The sequence below is a fragment of the Chrysemys picta genome, unplaced genomic scaffold (genome assembly GCF_011386835.1).
Source record: "Chrysemys picta bellii isolate R12L10 unplaced genomic scaffold, ASM1138683v2 scaf4, whole genome shotgun sequence".
Classification (NCBI taxonomy): Eukaryota; Metazoa; Chordata; order Testudines; family Emydidae; genus Chrysemys; species Chrysemys picta.
Window position 1 is genome coordinate 374,593 of NW_027052711.1, and position 22,740 is coordinate 397,332.

General features: G+C 40.2%; 1 protein-coding gene across 4 annotated transcripts in view; it reads left to right on the forward strand.

Moving 5' to 3' along the window:
- Window positions 1-22,740, forward strand: part of LOC135977564 (beta-1,3-glucosyltransferase-like) — a 175,383-nt gene that overhangs the window by 125,905 nt on the left and 26,738 nt on the right. For 3 of the 4 annotated variants that reach the window (XM_065578828.1, XM_065578829.1, XM_065578827.1), the window contains exon 3: window positions 17,206-17,282. In XM_065578828.1, the coding sequence (XP_065434900.1) occupies window positions 17,206-17,282 (77 nt within the window). Of the gene's footprint in view, window positions 1-969; window positions 2,275-17,205; window positions 17,283-22,740 lie in introns of those variants that run through there. The other variant, XM_065578830.1, reaches the window with a different exon arrangement.

Consider the following 22,740-nt stretch of genomic DNA (forward strand, 5'->3'; position numbering starts at 1 on the left):
CCTTTATATAAATCATGGATTTTAATCAGCTTTTCCATTTGTATTTGTATTTTCTAAAGAACGGTCCATTGTCATTGGTTCATATAGCAATTAAAACAAGTTGATTTACAGTGAAATAGAGCCTGTAGACTAGATTTGGTGCATCTTTTTGCTACTTAGGAAGGTACACTATAACTATACACATTTAATTAAGCAATTACATAGCTTAATATTTTCAGATTCTATTTGTACATTTTTAGTATGTTAGAAAATGGTGAATGATATTGCTTATTTACTAGATAATTAACTTTTGGTCATGATTTGTGTCAAGCTTCATTAGTATGGTAACTGTAATTTTAAAAAATCAATTTTTTAAAGCAACCTTAAATGTTTTGGGTACATAAGCTCTTAGCAAAAGATTTTTCACATTTACAGCTAAATGAGTTATTAAAGAAACAGAAGGATTAACTGTAGTCAGTGAATTAAGATGATAATTGCAGGTCAGGCGCATTTGAAAATTTTCCCAGGCTAAGTGAAAGTGATTGGAGCTTAAGTTCCTACTTGCCTAAGGCTATGTCTACACTAAAGAGCTTACAGCAGTGCAGCTGTAAGATCTCTAGTGTAGCCGCACTAAGCCGATGGGAGAGAGCTCTCCTGTCTACATAACTACCGCTGCTCATTGGGGGTAGATTAATTATGTTGATTTAAGAAGGCTCTCCCACCGACATAGCGTTGTCCACACCAGCGCTTATGGCAGTGTGACTTATGTTGCTTAGGGGTTTGTTTTTTTCACATCCCTGAGCGACATAAGTTATACTGACATAGGCTATGTCTACACTACCACTTAAGTCTCTTGAAAATGAGACGAGTCTCCTAAGTTACTTAGTCTGTCCTTCAAACTTTTAGAACTGATAGATCTCATCCTCTCCCCACCTCATTTTTATTCATAGACTGGAAGAGAAAAGGATTAATTTTCCTATTTTTTTTCAGGTCCCAGTTGATTTCTCAACTTTGAATGAATTAGTCCAAATGAAGAAAATTTTCTGTGTGCCTGCAGAAGAGGCTACCACTGTAAAAAGCTGGTTCAGCACTTCAATAAACTCTGGTCCCAGCTGCTTAACTAGTGATGCACACCAGTACAGTGATGTGACTTTCTTAGCAAACATATACTGCTTGAATGTTTCATTTCCAGCCCTGAAGTTTATTATGATTGATTATTAGATGCCCATACAATAGTAGCATCTTCTTCAGCAGTGAGGCATTTGCCCTAGTAATTTGACTTGAGAATATTGCCAAGAAAATGAGGTGAAGTACTGGATATTTCTTTCTTCAATGTCTCTTAAGTTACTTCTAAATTTCAACAGCATTAGCAGTACAGTAGCAATCTTTCTGCAGCTTGTCCAAGGCTATGGAAATAGTTTTCAGTATATTCAGCTTATCTTCTGCATTTCTCTTTAGTCCAATGTTGACTACTTTGGCTGTGTTAGTTCCATCTATTTTGGCATGATTTTTTTCAAATTGTCATCTGAATAGGCCAGTTCTGAATAAATAGCTCAAAATAAGTCAACCACTGAATTCCATCATACATCTTGGAGATGAATTAGTTGGGATCATCCTGCTCTCTTCAGTGAAGCTGAAGCAAAGTGGTTGTTACATAAAATGTTGCAATTTCAACGTTTTCCTTTATTCCTGGAGTTGAACTTAAGTCTTTGGCTAAAAGATGCATCAGCTGAGCACTGCAGCCGTATGTTATAAGCTTCAGGTTCCCTTCTTCAAGAGTTCTTGTCTTTGCTCCATTTTGCAGCATTGTCTGTGACAAAGCTACATACGTAAGGCTTGAATTTTTGTTCAGTTTCTTATAGCTTTTACTGCTGCTACTTTTAAATATTATGCTGTATGGTCATTTCCTGATGTATCGTTTTTTTTCTGCAAGATAGAAAACCCCATCTTTTGTTTCATACAAACACATTGCTGGAACATTGTGTACATTGCTTCACCCCCAAAGACTCAGATCAATGAATTTCCCATCAATGTTTTTTGCACATTTTTTTTCCTCATACAGGAATCTTCCAGCAATATTTGCTCTGCTGGGTGGAGAGTAGCCTGGTTGTAATGATTGAACCCTATGAAATGCTTGTCCCGAACAAGATAAAAGGGAGAATTTATTGTGTAAATGAATTGTGAGCAATCTTTTCACTGGAATTTGCTGGTCTTGATTAGGAACTCATCCTTGTTTTTATTGGATGATTGAAGAAAATCTTTTGTTTAAATACAGATAATTTACTATCTGATGTATGCTTAGTTGCAGTACTACCTGTGTACCAGCAGATGACTGAAGTTGTAGACATTGGAGATGATGGACGTTAATAACCCGTTATGTCTAAGCTGGACTTTGAAACAAAATGGTAAAAAAAAAGTCACTCACTCACTATTACTCAGTGCACTTTTTTTTAGACTGTAAATGAAAGATTTTGCTTACTACAGCTATTTTTACCACGGTTGATATGTTATAATTTATTCTAAATCCAGTTTTATAGGGAAAATAATAAATCATACGGGTTATCTAAACCTATTTAAATGCTTATCTCTAGCAACGCACCAAACAGCTTGAAAAAACCCTATTTTAAATGTTAAAATTAATAAGTGACTAATAAACATTGCTTTTAAACAGGAAATCTTTACTTAGGATGTTTGATTATATTGAGCAATAAAAATAGTCAGAAGTCCTGTAGTAACAGTAAAAATGCAGCTGATAAATACTCCCACAACAAAGTAATATACCAATTATATTTTGAACACAGACATATTGAAATTCATAAGTAAGTGTAATCCACACAAAACACTTTTATCATTTACTAGCACAGTAAGACATGGTAGGCAGTCCATAACAATGGTCCAAAAATAAGTTTACTAACCAGTTGATCCTGATTGTTCAGACTTGTCCACATCATCTTCAAAGTCATTGCCTTCTGAAGAATATTTTTCATATTATTTCATTCTGACAACCAGGTCTTGCATCTCTTTGTTGCACTGTTTATTTTGACAAGTGTTCTTTTTTTTACCTAGAAATACAGAAATTCCTTGAAAATATTCCCATATTAGTCTTTTTTACAACTTCTAGCCATGGCAGTTTTTTTCCCTTCAGTTCCCAGGTGTTGAAATCAATGCTAGAGGCTGCGCTCTGAAAAATGTGGTTCCTTTTTCCCCACAGTATCCTGCTCTGCTACCAGTGTTGCTCATTGCTGGTTGTGCACTCGTTCTCCTTTGTTACATAACTCCCCCACCACTGGGGGGGAGGATGGGGGGAAGGAGGAAGAATTAACAATCCAAGATTTCTGCTGTGTAACCCACATGCCTTTTACACTGTGTATTAAACTCCCAAGGTTACAGCTTTTCTCTGACCTTGGATGGGTAGATGCTGCCACCACCCAAGTTCAAAACCCCTTTTTAAAACCCAGGAAGGTGCACTTGGGAATTTCTTCCTGTGGGGTACCCTCAAGCCCTTTCACCCCCCCTCCAGGGAAGAGCTGAGAAAGAAAACAAAGGAAATCAGCTGTTGCTACCAGCTAATTAAACAACAGATACACAAACTTCTTAGGGACACAAAAATCCAATCTTGTTCTTTAAAAAAAAAAAAAAAGGTTAATTTTATTAAAAACAAAAAGAAAGAAAAGACATCTGGAATTTAGGCTTTTTGCTAGGTTTAAAAAAAAAACAATTACAGGGATTAAGCATCAAGATAGCTTCTTGAGGTCCAATTTAAAGGTTACAATCAAAATAAAAGCTGGGGTTAGCACAGAGGAGTCCACAAGCCATAAAGAAATGAGAGAGAAACCTAATCACGTCTTCCTAGACATTTCCTGATCTACTTAAGTATCTGGGGTTTCAAATGAGTAGTTTCTAGATATGATATGACGATTTTCATACCTGGCCCAAAGCTTTTTACAGCATAGTTCCATGTCTGTCTCTCCTCCAGAAGAACAACACAGACAGACAAAGGAGAAGTTTTTTCCCCAATTTTAAAAAGTTCTAGGCTTCCCATTGGCTCTTTTGGTCAAGTGCCCACTCCCTTCCTTTTACCTATGGACTTTTTAAGTCTTTACAAGTAAAGCAAGTAGAGAACAGCTGCTAACAGGGGTTTTATAGCTAACTGGCTGGCTGGGTGTTCATAAAAGGAAGCTACCCCCCACTTCATTTATCACAGAAGGCAAGTAAGGAGAAGCTATAAAATAGAAGTAGGATAGCAACCAGGTAGGCTCAGTGGATGATCTTGATTGAATACATGAGGGTGTCTCCCAGAGTAAGAGGCAAGGTCCCAAAGCCTGTGATGACTTTGTCGTCTCTTGACCCACCCTTGGGTCCTCCGCAGGCTGAAGCCCTTAATACAGTACATGATCTATTGTGCCATATTTATAAAGTCTGACTTCAGAACTTTGGAGTTGTCCCCCAATACCTTCGTTGTATAGAAAAGCAGCCTTTAACTCAGTTTTTGATAGAGGCTCATAGATTCAGTATATTAATTTTCTTATATCAATGTTTAAAGAGATTATAATAAGTTTAGGCCTTAACATATTTGTTTTAAATTCAGATTTCATTTTTAAACAAGTTCATTTTTAAAAAGAATAACTTCTTATAATTTTAATTATAATCAATTTAAATTAAAAAAATCCAGAGTGAATACTGCTTGCCAGTCCCCTACTGTAGGAACCACATTGACACATACTGGAAGAAGAGAGAGAGGTTACTTTCCCTATGATAACTGTGGATCTTGGAGATACTTCTAATCAATGTGGATCTCATGATCCACCCTCCTCTTCTTCCTTTTTCGGAGTCTTCAGCAGTAACTAAGTTCTGTTTGCAAGGGAATGGAGGGAGGGTAAGGGCTCCTCTCTACTATTTATGACCTTGCATGGGGGCACAGGCTGTATGGACGGCCTTGAGAGACACTGCTATTGAAAAAACTCTGATATCACATGCTCCTTGTGTGCCCTGCAGTGAACCACACTGACTAGAACTTTTCGAGGGACCAGTTACTGTAGGGCAAGTAACTGTTCTTTACCTACAATTTATCCTTTTCCCTGTCTCTTGGAGAGAGACCAGTAGATATCAGTCTTTTGCCTTGTTAGTTGTAAGTAGATCTCGCCAAAACCTGGGATTTTTGGTTCACAAGAAATTTTGGCAATTCAGAACTTCTCGAAACAGAAGCTCCTCCCCCCCACCCCCAAATTGCTTTGGAAACAACACACGGTGTTTCCAAAATGAAATTTGTTCAGTAGGATCAGCAGCTGCTCTGTGAAAATGACATTCTTGCAATAGCAGCAGTGAAACTGACCTGAGAGTCAGTGTCACTGAGCCCTTGCAGGGCTCCCAGGTTCCACAGCACTGGGGAAGCCCTGCCACGCAGATTTCCCCGAGGCAGGGGACATGAGGACTTCCAGACTCCTGGGCTGTCTAGAATCCCAGGAAGCTAACTGGTCCTTGAATCTGGAAGCCTTTGAGTCTTTGGCCCCAGGGCAGTCTGCATAGTGGGGTTGCCCTGGAACTGCAGACCATGTTAACCCAACCCAGGAATTCCAGGCTCCCAGTTCAGTGACAGTGAGCCTAGAAGCCCTGGTAGCTCACAGGGCTTTCAGGCTCACTGTCAGACCAGGATGTAGAGGTCGTGCTTAGTGGTTGGAGCAGGAGTCAGGCTGCCAGGTATTGGAATCCGGGGTCAAAGGCTAGATGTCCGAGTCCGAGGCCAGGAATCGGAGCTGAGAGTCAGAGCCAGGTTATCTGGAGTCAGGCAAGGCTGGGTCCAAGGCAGGAGCAGGGTGGGAGCAAGGCTACAAACAAGCAGGCACAAGAGCTGTTGCAGCTATGGGCAAATGCTTTGAAGAGCCACCAAACTGCTGTTTCTGGGCTTAGGAGCTGGTCTATTGACTTTTTCCAACAATAATACAGAGTAGCTAATCAGGCAGCCTGCTACAGGCGAGCTGCACTTGTTGCCCAGAGACTGCTGCAGGTCCAGATTCCTTAGTCTCCTAGCTTCAAGGTAGGGAGTTTGGAAACCCTGGCATGGTTGGGCTGTCACAGAGCTGCAGACCCTACAAGCCTGGGGTCCTCAGCCCCCAGAGCAGATTGCATGGCAAGTCTCCGTATCAGTCTGTCAGGCAAGCTGACAGAGACCCTGCCTGTGGTTGGCTGAAAGTTCATTGAACCAGACTTGATTTTTTGGTGAGAAATTTTGGGTTCGAGCAGGTATTTTCCAGCACAACTGTTTCATCAGAAAATTTCTGACCAGCTCTAGTTGTAACCTGCTTCCCACCTTTGCCTCCTGTCTACCTAAATTGTAGCATTCTTGCTCTCTCAACACTTCAGCCTCATCGCATATTTCCCCTTTTCCCCTTAAAATCCTTTTACTGGCTTCTTGTCTTTCGCCTCATCAGATGCCAGCTCTTTGTCCTTGCTTTCAATTCCTTATGTAATCTTGTTGCACATATATCTCAGCTTTCATTTATTTCTTTCCTCCTCCCTTGGGCCCTGGCAGTCTTCCCAATCTTCTCCCCTTACTGCTCCCTTTTGTTTGTCTTCCACTCCTAGTTTTATACCCTCTATTGTCCTGTGTCGAGAGCAGTCTCTTTTCTGCTTGCATGTATTCTTGTCCTTCAAATGCCTCCTTAAAACCCACTTCTAGGAATACTTTCTATCTTTCTCCCAAATCATGTCTTCAAATCTTGTTTGCCTTATACTGTAAGATACATAGGTAGATAGAGATATATGAAGTGATTTCTAATAAACATAATTAATGCTTATTTGTAATGAGTGCAATTCACCACCCACAGCCTGTTCCCTCAACTCTTCCTTTTGTCTTTTGTAGGTAATAATTGGATAATTATATATTTCTAAAGTTTTCTAACCTAGATGAAAAACCACTGTTCGCCTTTGTGTATACTTACACAAATGTCATCCCAGTCGCAAATTCTCTGGCAGCATTGTTTACTTTACGCTTCAAGGCAGCAGTGACACACCTATCATTGTTCATTTTTGAATGTATTGCTTAGCCTGCTGATATTCATTCACCTTGAACATCAGCATACTGATGTTCATCATGCTTTCATCATGGTGCACACACAGACACCAGTGGCTTTTAGTCTGTTGTTGAAAATGTAAAAGGATCCAAATTTCTTTCCAGAAAGAGGGAACTATTCAGAGCATATGCTTTAATGTAGTTCACTGCTCGTATAACATCCACCACAGCATTAAGGCACATTAGCAATGTCTTCGCAGCTAGGACTTGATGATAGATTCCACAATGAGTGACAGTCACATTAGGTGACATGCACTTTACTTTCTGCTGAAAGCCGGACCGTGCACCTGTCATGGCTGGAGCACCATCGGCACAGATACCACAAAGATTTTTCCACTCAATGCCATTGCTTTTGAAAAAGGCATTTACCTTATTGAAAACGTCCTATGCTGTTGTTTCAAGTTGTTCACAGAATAAGACCTCATGCTTAACATCCCCAGCATTAACATACTGTCTGAACACTATCAATTATGCACAGTTAGTAACATCAGTAGTTTCATCAAGTTGCATGCTGAACATACTGAAAGCAGAATGTTTAATTTCATGCACAGCTTGTTCTTTGATATCTTCAGACATCTCACATATTCTGCGTTTCACAGGATCATTCGACATAGAAAGTATATTAACCTCTTTGGCAGTATCATTGCCAAGCATAAGAGAGACAATCATAGATGCCGACTCCATGGGTGCTCCGGGGCTGGAGCACCCATAGGGAAAAATTGGTGGGTGCACCCACCGGCAGCTCCCGAACCCGCTCACTTCCACCCTGCCTCCTCCCCTGAGCATGCCACTGCGTCCTGCTTCTCCCTCCGCCTTCCCAGCTGTTTCGTGCGGCAAGCTTGGGAGGGAGGAGGAGGAACGCAGCACGCTTGGGGTAGGAGGCGGGACAGGGCTGAAGTCAGGGCAGGTCGGGAGGCGCAAGCACCTATCGGCACAGAAAAAAGTTGGTGCCTGTGGACACAATGTCTTTGCATGCTGGCAGAGCAAGCTCCTCACCTGTCATATGCAGCTTTTTGGTACGAGCGATTCATAGCGACACAACGTAAGAGGGCTCCATAGCTGAAGATGTTTGCTGTTGGAAACCTCCATCTGCATCAAGTCTGGCTTTCTTTGTTGCTTCTTCTCTGCATTTGAAAAAATCCACATTTTGATTTTTATGCTCTGGATGTCAAGTTTCAAAATGTCGCTGCAATTTGCGTGGTTTCATCAGTTTATCAGACAAAACTTTGCTGCAAATGATGCATTGCGTTTTTTCAATACCATAGGTGACAATGCTGGTAAAACTGCATTTAATGTAAGACTCTAAATACTTTAGTGTTTTAGTAGTAGAGGGGACCATTGTTTTCAGGAAAAGTATGCGTCTGGATGTCTGACTGTTAAATAATAAAGTACTTTTTCAACTGTTGAACAATCAAGCCAATGGTGTTTCAGTCCCAGGGCTGGCCTTAGGGAAAAATGACATGCTGGGCAAACTTCTATTTGGTGACTTTTCTTTGGAGGTGGAGCAGGACTGACGGTGGAGTGCAGTGGGGGTGGAGCTGGGCTAGAGGGGTTGGGGACTATGAGCCAGTCGCAGGATGAGGCTCAGGATTCACAGCTCCATGAGTGGTCCGACTCCAGGCTGACAATCCTGCATGTGGCCGGGCTCACAGCCCCACACCCAGCGGGGGTCGGGACTCTCAGCCCTGTGTGTGGGCAGACTCTGGGCTGACAACCCAGCACGTGGCTGGTAGTCGGATCGGGGCTTATAGCCCCGCATGTGGCCAGGATTTGGGTTGGGGCTCACAGCTTGTGACTCCCACATAATCACCTCACAACCCCCTGAGGGGTCACAACTCCAAGTTTAAGAACCCCTGTTTTTAGGAGACATTTAAACAATATGCTGTAGTCAACTCATTTGATTTTTCTTGGGGGACAGCAGGAACATTTGCTGAGTTTGACTGACCAAGAACTTAAGTAATGGAGATGGTTGTAGCATCTGATGCCAAAAATCTTCAAGGCAACATGTATGAGAGAATGAAATCTTCATAATTTGACATTTATAACAGTTCAAGTCTCAAAGAAAGAAAGAGATTAGAGAAATTATGGGAGAAAGGGTGACCTATATATGAACATGTTCAGTCGTTAGGGTATTGGAATGTGATTAATAACAAACGTAACAAATTGTTAAACGTTTGTTACCGAATGATCTGTTGGTGATTATGGTGCTTACTAGTAGAAATGGGTCTCATTCAAGAAAATAGTTAATTTCTCATCAGTTAGTAACTACTATGACTAGTAGTACTACTACTCATTACTAACTAACTACTATTGCTAGTTTTTCAATAGAAAGGAAAAATTTGGCCCAAATTAAAATAATATTGTTTAAAAAGAAAAAAGTTATGGAGAGAAAAAAGGTCCAAGCTTCAGAATCAAAATGGGTTAGCACTACTGAAAAGTATATACTGCACTTGACATCATACAACATCAACAGTCCTGCCAGAAATGGTTTATTGAGCTTGCCAAAGGCATACTTACAGTATATTTTTAAGGGAAAGTTCCCATCTGTCTTGCTAGTTGAGTTCTGATATTTTTCCACATGAATCGTTCCAACTGAAACATATGTAATTTTTTCACATGCATTTTGAAGTTAGAAAGTGCTGTAATGTTACCCTATTTGAGGTTGGGAAAGTGATTTGGCATGTGGGATGTAATTAGGTGGAAAAGGAAAGGCGGGTGGTTGTGTTTCAGTTTTTTTGCTTGGCTGAAGAATTCCAATTCTAGTAGGAACATTTTTTTTCAATGGTAGATTGGGTCTGTACACACCCATTTGTCAAAGCTCCTTAAATGTTGGATAACAAGGTGATAGCTGTGATATTAAAAATTTGACTAGAATAAAATAAATTCTGATGCCTGTAGCACTACCTCAACCACTAGATCACCTCTGTGATCCTCAGTTGTTCCATTCATCTGTAGAGGTGGCAGAATCTCTCTTCTGTGCAATCATAATCTTCAGTTCTTTGCACAAGAGTCTGAAGATCTGAAATTTTAATTCTTTCCAATAAGTAGATGACTGTCCTTTATATTTACGTGAACAATGATGAGTACCTTATCTTATGCAGTCTTTCTAATACTGGACAGTTTTCTTCTTCCCGTAGTGAGGTTTTCCTTCTGACATGCAGTATGCTGTCCTGTCTTCAGCTTGCAAAACAATTGTCCACATTTCTGAACATTATTACCTACTGGTAAAACAATCTGCAGCTGCTCTCAGTGCCAATAGCTTTTCTTCTATCTTTTAAGAATGTTCTCTCTCTGCTCATTGTCCTTGTTGGCATTACATTTTCAAAAGTGACTGAGTGCCTCAATATTTGGGTGCCCAACTTTTGAGACCCCTCTAAAAAGGTCTGATTTTCAGAGGACAAGTGCTCAGCATTCTGAAAATCTCAGGCCTTTTAAAATTATATTGAGCTCCAAAATATAGAAGCATTCAAAATCATGAGTCACTTTTGAAAATTAAGGCCTTAGTCTCTACTCAGATCTTCCCTCCTTAGTCATCTAGAAATAAGTGATTCTTTGAAGGTTTGAGATAAAAAGTTTTGTAGCTTTGACGACTTCTCGTCCTTATCTTTTCTTTCTTCTAACTATTCCCTTTTGCCACTTCTTTATCATTGTGGTCTCTGCCTTTATGGTCTGTACGTGTTTCTTGCATTCTGCAGTGCTACCTTTTACAAAATCTTATACAGAATATTTCTAACAGCAAAGTTGAGTTCATAGACATTTAAAAGTCCATGTGCCATATCTAGCAGGGCACATACCTGCCTTGAACCTATTGAAAGATGTATATTTTAGATTTTGAATTCTTCTACATTTTTTGAGGAATTGTTTAGCAACTGGCAGCTATGTAAACCATGTAACATTTTACTGTCGCCAACTACTGGCCTGCTCCTGTTTCCATTGAAGTGGATAACGTTCTCGATTTCTGTGTGAGGAAGATTAGACCTGTGCATCCAGTCTTGGCAAACTTTGAGTGTTCTTAAGCCCCATTCATAGGCAGTAGAACTAGGGATGCTGGGGTCTATAGCACCCCCAGGTTTTATGCGGGGCTCTGGCCACTGGCCCCATGCCCGGGGGGCTCCACTCGCTGGCCCGGAGCTCAGGTCCCAGCTGCTGGCCCCGCACCTGGGGCTGTGCATCTGGGGCTCCACTCCTAGCCCTGTGTCCATCTCCAGCTGTGGCCCCCGCCTTGGTCCCCTTACCCTTGTCTAGGTCCCCCACTCTCCAGCCCTCAGTGATGGAGGGACATCTACAGGGGTAGAGGAACATGAGGTAAAAAGTAAAAACTGCTTTCAGCACCTCCACTATTAAAAACGTTCCAGCGCCACTGGCACCATTAGCTTCACAAGAGGTGTTGAGCATTTCTTGTCAGAATGAGACTTCTACAGGTGACTTGAGCATTCTTCTCATCCCAAGATAGTCGACCCAGATTGACAGTGTTGGTAAATATTAAGTCAGAAAATTTGGTTGCCTACAGATTTGCAAAATGTGTTGATTGTACTACAGTTCCTAGTGGATAGATGTGTGCGCGAAGCCGTGGATTTGAGTAGGTGGGAAACTGCATTCACTTTCATACCTACAAGCAACACCTTCAGAACAGAATTGATACATGTTACTGAAGAAGAGAGTGGAAGAAATCGGGCTTCTACATAGCGACAATGGCCAAGCATACCTCTTGTGTTGCATAAATGATAAATAAAACATATTTCAGGTCTCTGATGTGGACAAATAGAGGAAATAGGTCTCCCAGTCTGTCAGTCCAGCAATTTTTAAAGTATTATATTTCCATTAAAAATACATTATCAAAATGTCAATCAAATGACAAACATATTTGAAAGATCATTATAATGTATCTTAGGTTCTGCAAAGATATTTACTAGTATATCTATTGGAAAAATTGCTTCTTGGATTTGGAGACAAACAGGTAATTGCTGTGTAAATGAATATTGTCACTGACAATCTTGTATGGGTTCTCCAGCCTCGTTGATACTTTTTTTAGACTGTTGAAAATAAGACTTTGATGGTATATAAACCCACACCAAGAACAGACACCAAAAGATAGAAAAGGACAGATTTAATTCAGTAAGGTTCATCCAGGATATTGCAGGAAACTGCCATAACTATCACACTATGATTCGGTTTCTTTTGGAATTAAGAAAATAGACTGTCAATCCTAAGTACTACAGACTTTGAGTATTTCAACATGAAGGTATATGGGATGCATGGAATGATTCTATATCCTGGTTCACATACTACAACTCTGAAAATATTCAAAAGTTGCATTAGTCTTTTTTCTCATCATCTGCATTTCGCCTTGTCACAAAATAATGGAATTTCATTTTGGGAGACTGGTTAAAGGCAGCTTTCCAAAGAAAAGATGGGGAAGAAGAAAAGGGATATAATATAGAAAAAGATAAAGTGAGAAAGAATGAGACAAAAAACAGCTGAATCTTGAATTCCCCCCTCCAGTAAACTTGTGGGGGTCAGACACCATACATTTAATCCAAATTTTCTATTAAAAATTTTAACTGAAATCTGCTAATGCTTTGAATTAAGATAATGAAATATTAAAAATGGCTATAGTGTTAAAATGGGAGGTGAGGAAGTTGTTGGGCTTTTTTGTGCAATGACACTTGTCAACACAGTTGTTTTATTGTTGATTCAGGGTATTTCTAGAAAGACAAAATGCATATTATTGATTATTTTCCCGTGACTTTGAACAATGGTACATCAGACTCTACATAGATCTCATTTGCAGACAACATTTTCTGAAAGTTGCATTTTTGTTCTTTTTTTCAGTGCTAGTATTTGAAAATATTTTGTGAATAATGTATGTCTGGTAAAAATCAAGCGTAAAACTACAAGACAACTAGAGAGATTTAAATACAGAATAATAGAAAAGAATACAAAACCCTGACCTGGGTTTTGTGAGTGCTTGTGGGTTTTTGCGAGTGCTTATTAAAAGAAGCATCAATGTGTTTTTTGTTTCTGAACTGATTTGTTTTACAGTCTTTTTAATATTGCGGTTCTAAATGCTTTGGGTTTAAGTCAGGTAAAAATAGTATCTGTTCTTATTAATTTAATATCTGATCTGTGCCTTGGAAGACAACATATTTTTGTCTGCATAGCAGAGCACCCAAGGTTATTCCAACCCTTTTTGGAAGAGAATTGGCAGTGTAAAATACTTCAGGGTGCAAATCTCAATTTAAAGCACCTATTATAGTTAAGTCAGAGTATTTTACACATACAGTATGCTGTCCTTCTTCCTCATCCACATACAAAAGGTTGAGTAATATAGGTTAAACGTGTGAAGTCCTGTGAGAGGGTCTTAGAAATCAGTTTTAATAGACATTTCATCTTTGTTTAGGTTCCAATCCTGGGATTGGATCTGCGTCCTGAATTAGTAAAGACTTTCTTCTCCCACAATGCACACAAGAAGTGAACATATAAAAATATTTGTGTAACTCAATATTAATCCTTCCTCAAGTCTTCCCAGTGCATGAATCCAGAAAAGGTTTATCTTTTGGATTGTAAGTTCCTACTCCAAAGAGCTATCTTCACTTTGTCTTGTTGGCTTGGAATGAAATTATCTATCATTAGAATTTTATATGCATTGTTCAGATTGAAAGTAAACACAAAGGTTATGCTTTTATTAGATTGCAAACCCTGAATTCTTGCTAAAGCAAACACAAGTCATATTTTGATCACTTCAAAGTGAGATTAATTCCATCATTGCAGTCACCTGAAAATTGTGGCGTTTGGAAATTTAAATTTTTTTATGTTCCCTCCCCTCCCCAATAATTTCTGAAAATAAAGGCGCTATTCTTGAGCAGTATTTTGAATTTAGGCACATATGCGACTTTCCAATTGTGAAAGTGGATATATTTTGAAATTTTTTTTCACTTAGACATTATATTACTTCAACTTTCTGGCATCCTGGTCAACTGAGCAGTACTTTGTAAGGAGAACGTGTTAATGTCTTAACCTAGTTTCTGGGACGTAATGGTAAATGTAAATACATTTATGAAGCTGCTTGCTTTTTAAATATTTATTTTGGTGGCTTGTTCCAAAACCTTTCTAACAGAACCTAAGAGTACCTTTGGGCACCTTGTCAGCATAATGCAAATTAAAATTTAGGGGAATGACCCACCAAAAACAAGCAAATATTGGTAAAGGTGCCTTATTTACAATACTAGGCACTAATCCCACAGAATCAGGGCCACCGAAATCCGTGTTAAAACTCCCTTTGCTTGTTTGTTTTGTCTGTGTAGATTGTAAGATTTTAGGGGCAGGGACTACTACTGCCTGTATGTTTCTGACGGGCCTGGCACATTTTGGGCTGAAGTGTGTTCCGTTACGTTCCAAGCCAGAAGTGACTTTAAAAAAGTAATTAAAAAATAACCCAGCTGTCTTTGAGTTTTCAAAGTGTGGGGAAATAGTTATTCAGCCATTAACAATGTTTGTTTAGCTGATTTATTTGCACTTGAATAACCCCAGAACCTATTTGAATTTAAAACTTCAGACTTGGCATGTTCCATATACAATCTTCGGTAAGGAATGTGTCCTTTGCTAACTGTGAAAAACACTAGTTGAGAAACATTAACTAATGAGTATCAGAGGGGTAGCCGTGTTAGTCTGAATCTGTAAAAAGCAACAGAGGGTCCTGTGGCACCTTTGAGACTAACAGAAGTACTGGGAGCATAAGCTTTCGTGGGTAAGAACCTCACTTCTTCATCTGAAGAAGTGAGGTTCTTACCCACGAAAGCTTATGCTCCCAGTACTTCTGTTATTAACTAATGAAAACAGCACTCTGCATGTGCTGTATTTTATTCACATTACTAATTTCAGTGAGTAGGGAATGAGTTTGAGAGGGGGACACAATCTCCAGAGAACATTTGATTATCCTGGACACACCTACATCTTGACTAGCCAGCCTTCCTCTTCATGCTTGCCCAGATTTTCCAATTATTCTCAGGTGGAAGCTGACATAACAATGTATTTCCATGTTTCTACCTTTCGCACTGCTGTGTAAAGTAGGCAAAGTGAGTGAGTCAAGCAAAGAAATCAGCATAATTTAGAGTTGCCAGGTGTCCAGTTTTTGACTGGAATGCTTGATTGAAAAGGGACCCTGGTGCTCCGGTCAGCACTGCTGTCTGGGCCTCTAAAAGTCCGATTGATGGTGCTGTGGGGCTAACGCAGGCTCCCTGCCTGCCCTGGCTCCACGCAGCTCCCAGAAGCAGCCGGCGTGTCTGGCTTCTAGGTGCAGGGATGGCCACAGGGGCTCTGCATTCTGCCTCCGCCCCGAGCACTGGCTCCACAGCTCCCATTGGCCGGGAACCACGGCCAAGGGAAGCTGCAGGGATGGCACCTGTGGGGGCTGGCAGTGCGTGGAGCCCTCTGGCCCCTCCGCCTAGGAGCCGGACATGCCTGCTGCTTCCTGGAGCCACCTGAGGTAAGCACTGTCTGGCCGGAGCCTGCACCCCAATCCCCCACCCAAACTCCCTGCCCCAGCCCTGAGCCCCCTCCCACACCCAAACTCCCTCCCAGAGCCTGCACCCCCCTGAGCCTCTCCCGCACCCTGAACATCTCATTTCTGGTCCCACCCCAGAACCTGCACCCCCTGCCAGAGCCCTCTCCCCCTCCTACACCCCAACCCCCTGCCCCAGCCCAGTGAAAATGAGTGAGGGTGGGAGAGAGCAAGTGACGGAGGGAGGGAGAATGGAGTGAGTGGGGGGCGGGGCCTCAGAGAAGGAGCAGGGCAGGAGGTGGGGCAAAGGTTTTGTGCGATTAGAAAGTTAGCAACCCTAGCATAATTTAGCATGGTTTTTGGTAGAGAGATGTGAAATGGGGAAGTAGGAGCCACATAGTCAACCTCTGTCATGTTGGAGAAATATATGTGCTATGACAAGAGATTCTGTAGCCCACTGACTAATAGGAGAAGAATAGAGTTGATGCATCTCTGGAGATGGATAAAAAGGAAGATGGGGACCCTAACATTTTCTGGTTTTAGAGAGAGTTGGGAAAGACAGCACCAGAAAGAGAGAGCTTACAAGAGCAGAATGTAGACTAAACCTAAGGGAAATGGATAACGATAATAATATGTGTACAGGAAAAGATACTGTGCTAAGGATCAGATTGTTCCCTCCATTTCCATGAACGGAGGAGCCTCCGATTTGAGGAGAGGGAGAGTGCTTTTTCTGAGCTTCATCCCATTGGTGCTTCCCAAAAGAGAGGAGCTGAGCCAAGGAAAGGTGATTGAACCAGTTCACTTTATTCAGACTGCTCTCTTCCTACATATACTGTAAATTACCCTATCAATTTTGTATATAACTCCTGATTATAGCCAAAGTGTATAGTAATCCAGCCCTTTAATCCTTTTGCTTTCTTACTTAGAACCATTAGAAGATCATATTGTTATGATATTCATAAAATGTGTTCTGATAATGTGCAATGGTGTTTCTTGAATCACACTAACAGTAAACAGCCAAATGTTGATTGAAATTTTAGTAAAATGTCCAGTAAAATACACTGGATTATTGATTTAAGTCTTACTGGAATTTTGGGGACAATGCATACTTGTAGTAGCTACTCCTAACAATACCAGTGGAATTGGAACAAAACCAATGGTGTCATCAAGAATAGTGGGCTTTATGTTAGAGTCCTGTTAGATGATAAATTAGCTCTATCGAATTAAATCAGTATTTCTGGTTAACATAATGTATGTATAATTCATTAGAAGAGTTTGCATACTCCACTTTCAATTATAAACACTGTCTTTATAAGATGAACTTTTAATTGTTCCAGAAGTGGTACAACCAGAGAGATGTTCCAGAATATTTATAAAGTTTCACTGAAGTGGGAGATGCATTAGTTTTATACTTGAGAGAGGGTTTAGAAACAAGAAATTTCAAGAAGCTCCCTCTTCAAGAGTCTGAATTCTGTCCTTCTGCTACATCTCTAGTCTCTTTTAGTCTACAAGCCTGTTTGCTACTCAGTTCTGTGAAAATAAGAGTGAAATAGTCTTTCCACAAGAATTTAGTTTTAAAATTAATTAGGCATCTAAAAATATACTGTGTTGTAAAATACTTTGTTGTCTCATAAGAATATTTTTGGTTTTCTTAAAGGAATTACCTAGAATTCTGCTTATTCATCAGATGGACAGACATGATGGTGCATGGACTATACTACCATTAATGCAAGAGTAAGTTTAAAATTCTGTACAAATTGTTGACTTTAATGCTTTGGTGTAAGTAAAAACATCAACACCTGTGAATCTCTTTTGTTTGTTCATTAACAACAATTTAAAAATGGAGTTTTAACTTTGAATTTTTTTGCACTTCTTGGTCAGTATTAAAATGTTTCTTAAAAATAGTTTTCCAATTTGCTTTTAAAATTCACTAAATCAGATAAAATGTTTATCAAATATAAAGAGATTTAAAAATGGGAAGTAATGTAACATAATAGAACAATCAGCTTCCTCCAAAAATCAGTTATTAAATTACTAGATAAAGTGAACTAATTCAAAAGAAATATAATATTTCTAATATTTGACAGCACTACACTTTTAATGGCTTTATTTGCTATATCAAATATCTCAGTTTTAATATGGCCCTTCTTCAGAGGAAGGGAATTCCTTCTCTTAACTTTTGTCACCTTATCTGGTCAACTTCACATTTACCTTTGTGACAAGTCAAAACTTATTTTACGTGTTGCACGATAACTGTATTTATGCAAATAAATTCACTGATAATACGTAAGGGGTCATACTATTCTGTAATAGCAGTAGATCACAAAGGTAAATCTGATATAAACTGATTGTATAATTATTATTTACATCCATGTACAATACCCTATGGCAGGTGGCAGAGTATAGGATACTATGTGGAGGTACAGAGTGATTCTGTTGACTCATCCTGGTAGCTAGACCAGGTAGGTCTCATTTATTGTGATGCACTACAAGTATGACAGTCTCTCTGAGGTGAGAAAGGTTGGACATTGTATGTGAGGTCTTTCATGGAGAAACCTTAGTAGCTGCCAGCTGAAGAGTAGACCCAGGATACGGTTTAGATTTGTAAGACAAGTCCTGCCCTGGGAACATAAGTTAATTAATGAAGGTAAATACCAAGAAGGGGGTGAGTTTGAACTGTAACGCATTGTGTTGTACTGCATTAAAACTGAGATGGGGGATCGCATCTGTTTACATGCACCTGCTATCGTAGACTCTGGATGCTATTTACATAGGGTACAAAACAAACTTTTCCTAAATTTGGGGATGTATATGTCACAAACCGTTAAAGATGCAAGCTAATTTCTCTGAAGGAGTCAGAGATGGGAAAACTCAGCTGACTGACTAAATGTCAGTGGATTTCAGGACTGGTTTTACAGGGTAATCTCAACAAAGATTTACATTTTACAGTATATTCCAAAAGGGCCAGACTTGGGTTCAGACTGTTTTAGTGGAAGTTAATTCTAAAAGTGAAAGTTCCAGTGATAGCTGCAATGGGATCTGCATCATGAAAGTCTTTACAGATAGTAACCTAGCAACTTGAATTTCACCTGGAAGTGAATTGGTAACCAGTGCAGAAAAATTAGGCAATTTGCCAGCTAATGAGTCTTACAGTATGTGTAGGAGGGTTTGTTGCTTAACTATCCTGAAATTAAGTTCAGTCCTCTGATTCCAAACTTTCTAGAACATACTAACCAGTGTAGGACTCCTGATGACTCATGTTGTTTTTATTATTCTGTTCTGTAGTTTATCTTGATGGCGAAAATTATATTCTCCATTTCTGTCCTCAAGAACAGGGATTTCTTGAACAGGGATTTCTTGCTGGAAAACTGTAGTATAAAAAACATTTCATGACAAGTTGACTTGCTTTTAAGCAAGGCACTCATAGAGAAACTTGGGTTGAATTTCAAGTAAACCTTAGTATTAAACAACAAAATGCTAAGTCTGGTGAAAGTAAGCAAAAAGAAATAACCCTTATGTAGAATATACACAGAAAATGTGTGCATTTGCTCATACCTCTTAAATGTAGTTTTGCATCTAATTTCCTGTAGGATATTTTTACAGTAATATTCCTATGATTTTAGTCCTAATTATACATATACAGTTTTGCAATTATGTATTCCAGGGCTTTCTCTGAGAGGGTTGTGGTATAGGGAGGAAATATGTATTTAGAGACTTTATATTACTGACTATATATAGAATTATACTTTTATATAGAGACTTTGTATTATTGAACTGGTCTTGCAAACATATATTGGAGACAAGGTGTTTCTTATACATCCACATACATAATTGTTTCAATCTGTTGTTGTCATGGAATCACAGACTCAGTGCCTGGAACCACTCTAAATGAAGTCAGACAGGACTGTAATGCAGTGTGTCTCCCGTCTGGGCGCACACTCACTCGGGCAAGCCTCCTCCGCTTCAGCACCTCCTGGGTCTGACCTTGGAGTGTTCAGCACCCCTGTTCACACCGTGAGCTTCCTGCAGGGAGTCCACCTGAATGGGACACATGGGAAAGCCTTATACGCTCCCCAAAGGGGCCATGCACCCCAACTTTGCAGTCAGCAGTGACTCTCAGCCACCATTGTAAAACAGAAGGGTTTATTAGTCATCAGGAACACAATGTAGAACAGATCTTGTTAGCAAAGAAAGCAGGAAGTTACAGCCAGGGGTGCCATTTCAGATTTTGGTGGGAGGGAGGCAACTTCAACTGTGATTCCAGGGGCTACTTAGGCACCTGAAAACTAGTTTTTGTGTGTGCAGATAACTTAGAAATTAGCTGACAGGAGCACTGTATCTAATTCCTATATAACGAAAGAAAATTAAATAAATATTAACCCCACTTAGCTCTAATACTAACATGTTCTGACATCTTGTGTCAGGTCACTTAAGGGACACTGGTTAGGTTTAAAATTTTAATGTATGTTCTTACTTAGTTACTAAATCTTGAACACAACAATTGAAACAATTTTAGAAAAATCTAGATTACTTTCTATCACTTTTTTTCAGTTCACCAAGCTTGGAATAGATCATTTAACTTTTGGAAATATCCTACTTGGGCCAGGCCCTGTGAGTTTATACTGAACCTGCCTTAGGCTCTAGGAATGTTACCCCCCTACAAATAATAGATTAGAAACTGAGTTTAAACAGGAGTGAAACTGACACTTTCCAGTCACTTTCTGACAGTATTGCCAACCCTAAATATTCAAAAATCATGAAACAGGCTCACCAAAAATCATGAGATTGACTTTAAAATTATGAAATTATGTAAAAATAATAGGTTTGGTGTTCTTTGTATATGCCTTCTGCTTTTTGAACCTTGAGGGTACACTGGGGTCAAATTTTGAAGCTTTCTCCACAGCCATGAGGGTTAGAAACTTCATTTTTCTTTAAGAATGAAGGCTGAAATCATCACATATCCACTTGACTCCAAGAGCTGAGGCTTTAAGGAAAACAATAATGATCATGAGACTCATGACAAAATCATGAGAGTTGGCAACACTGCTTTCACTTCTGTTTAAAGGCTAGTTACTTTCCAGCAGGCTCTTAAACACAACACTACAGTGATTGAGTTGCAGTTTTCACAGGAGAATATTTAAAACCAAGCACCAAGAAAATTCCATATTTTAAAGTTGAAAAAAAAAATGGAGACTTCTCAGGTATATCAGGGCCGGTGCAGGCAGGAAAGAAAAATAAATAGGCTCAGGAGCTCTGGGCATCTCTTCCTCTTGAAAGAAAGTTGGAGGGTCAAATCTTCTAGTCCTTTTCATAGATTCTAGGACTGGAAGGGACCTCGAGAGGTCATAGAGTCCAGTCCGCTGCCCGCATGGCAGGACCAAATACTGTCTAGACCATACCTGATAGACATTTATCTAACCTACTCTTAAATATCTCCAGAGATGGAGATTCCACAACCTCCCTAGGCAATTTATTCCAGTGTTTAACCACCCTGACAGTTAGGAACTTTTTCCTAATGTCCAACCTAGACCTCCCTTAATCAAGTAAAACTTCTATTGCCATCAGCAACCCCACTCATAAACATTAACATCGCAATGAATATGTGATAAGATGTGCTCAATAATTATACACTTCATACTTAAATATCTGAGCCATCTAATCCAGGGCTACACATCTTATACATATTGGCTCAGAGACTTTATTTCCTGTATATTCTGAACAGTGCTGAGTATACGGATGCTGCACAGCAAATGATACAAATCATGAAAATAATAGTCTACTTTATGGACTCTGTGGATGCAATTTCTGTTCTTTTGTTCTGGAATTGGCCAGGGTACAGGTGAACCCCTAAGAATTTGAGCCATAAATACATCTGATACTCATATGACACTTTCCTATTCCTTCCTTTTCTTGAACTCAGAACAAAAAATGACAAAACAAAATGGTTTTCAGTTAAAATCTAAAACTGCACATAGGCATTGCTCTACAACCTAGCATGGGGCAGAACCTGCCACCCCCTCTGAATTAACTGATCTCCTCTCATCTGACTCTCATTCTCTTTCTTTCTTTATCCATCCTGACCTCTGTACTGCTTTTCATGCTGTCAAACATGACATCCTTCCCAATCAGCTGGGACCGATTGCTGGCGTCTCAGAGAACTGGCCTTCTTGGTTTTGCTCCCATCTATCACAGTCCTCTTTTTTGCAGCATGCAGCAGAGAGAGAGGCTGGTCAAGTGGATAGGGAGCTAGCCCTGAGAGACCTGGGTTATACTCTCCCCAGGGACTTCCTGTATGACCTCAGACCAGTGCCTTAGGAACAGAGTTTCAAAAGATTTTAGGCACCCAAAGATGCAGCTAGGCATCTAGTGGGGTTTACAAAGTGTCTAACGTAGCCACTTCTGAAAATCAAACTAGGTGCCTAAATACTTTTGAAAATCTGGTCTTTAGTCTCCCTGTGCCTCAATGCCCAATCTGTACAATGGGGTTTACATCACTGCTTTACCTCACATAGGGGCTGTGAGGAGAAATAGGTTTAGATATTGTGAGTCACTCAGATACCATGGTGAGGGGGCCACATAAGTACCACAGGTAGAGTGGGAACTTTCCTATACCACTGCTATCCCTTCCCTGGGTTTTGGCACCTTCTTTTCACCTACGATCCTCAAATCTCCCTCTTTTCTGAATGTAAACTTGGCCAAGAGGGCTTGGCTATATTTCTTCTGAGGGCATGACTACACTGGAAATTTCAAAGTGCTGTCGCGGGAACGCTCCCAGGGCAGCACTTTGAAGTGCGAGTGTGGTCCCGCGTGAGGGCTGGGAGAGAGCTCTCCCAGTGCTCCTGGTAATCCACCTCCACGAGGGGATTAGCTCCCAACGTTAGTGCTGGGAGCCTGTCTACACTAGGCTTTAAAGCGTTCAGACTTGCTGTGCTCAGGCGGGTGATTTTTCACTCCTCTGAGCCAGCAAGTTAGAGCGCTATAAAATGTAAGTGTAGACAAGCCCCAAGTCTCCTGCATTCTCTCTTCAACCCCCCCATCCCGCGAACCCCTGCAGAGGGATTCCTGTTTCACAGGCTCATCTAATGACTTCCAGATCCTTAATTTAATTACTAGTCCTTTCTTATCTTAATCACCCTGCCTCTGTTTGTAAACAAAATACTGATTCCCTGCCCCAGGGGCACAAGCTGGCAGC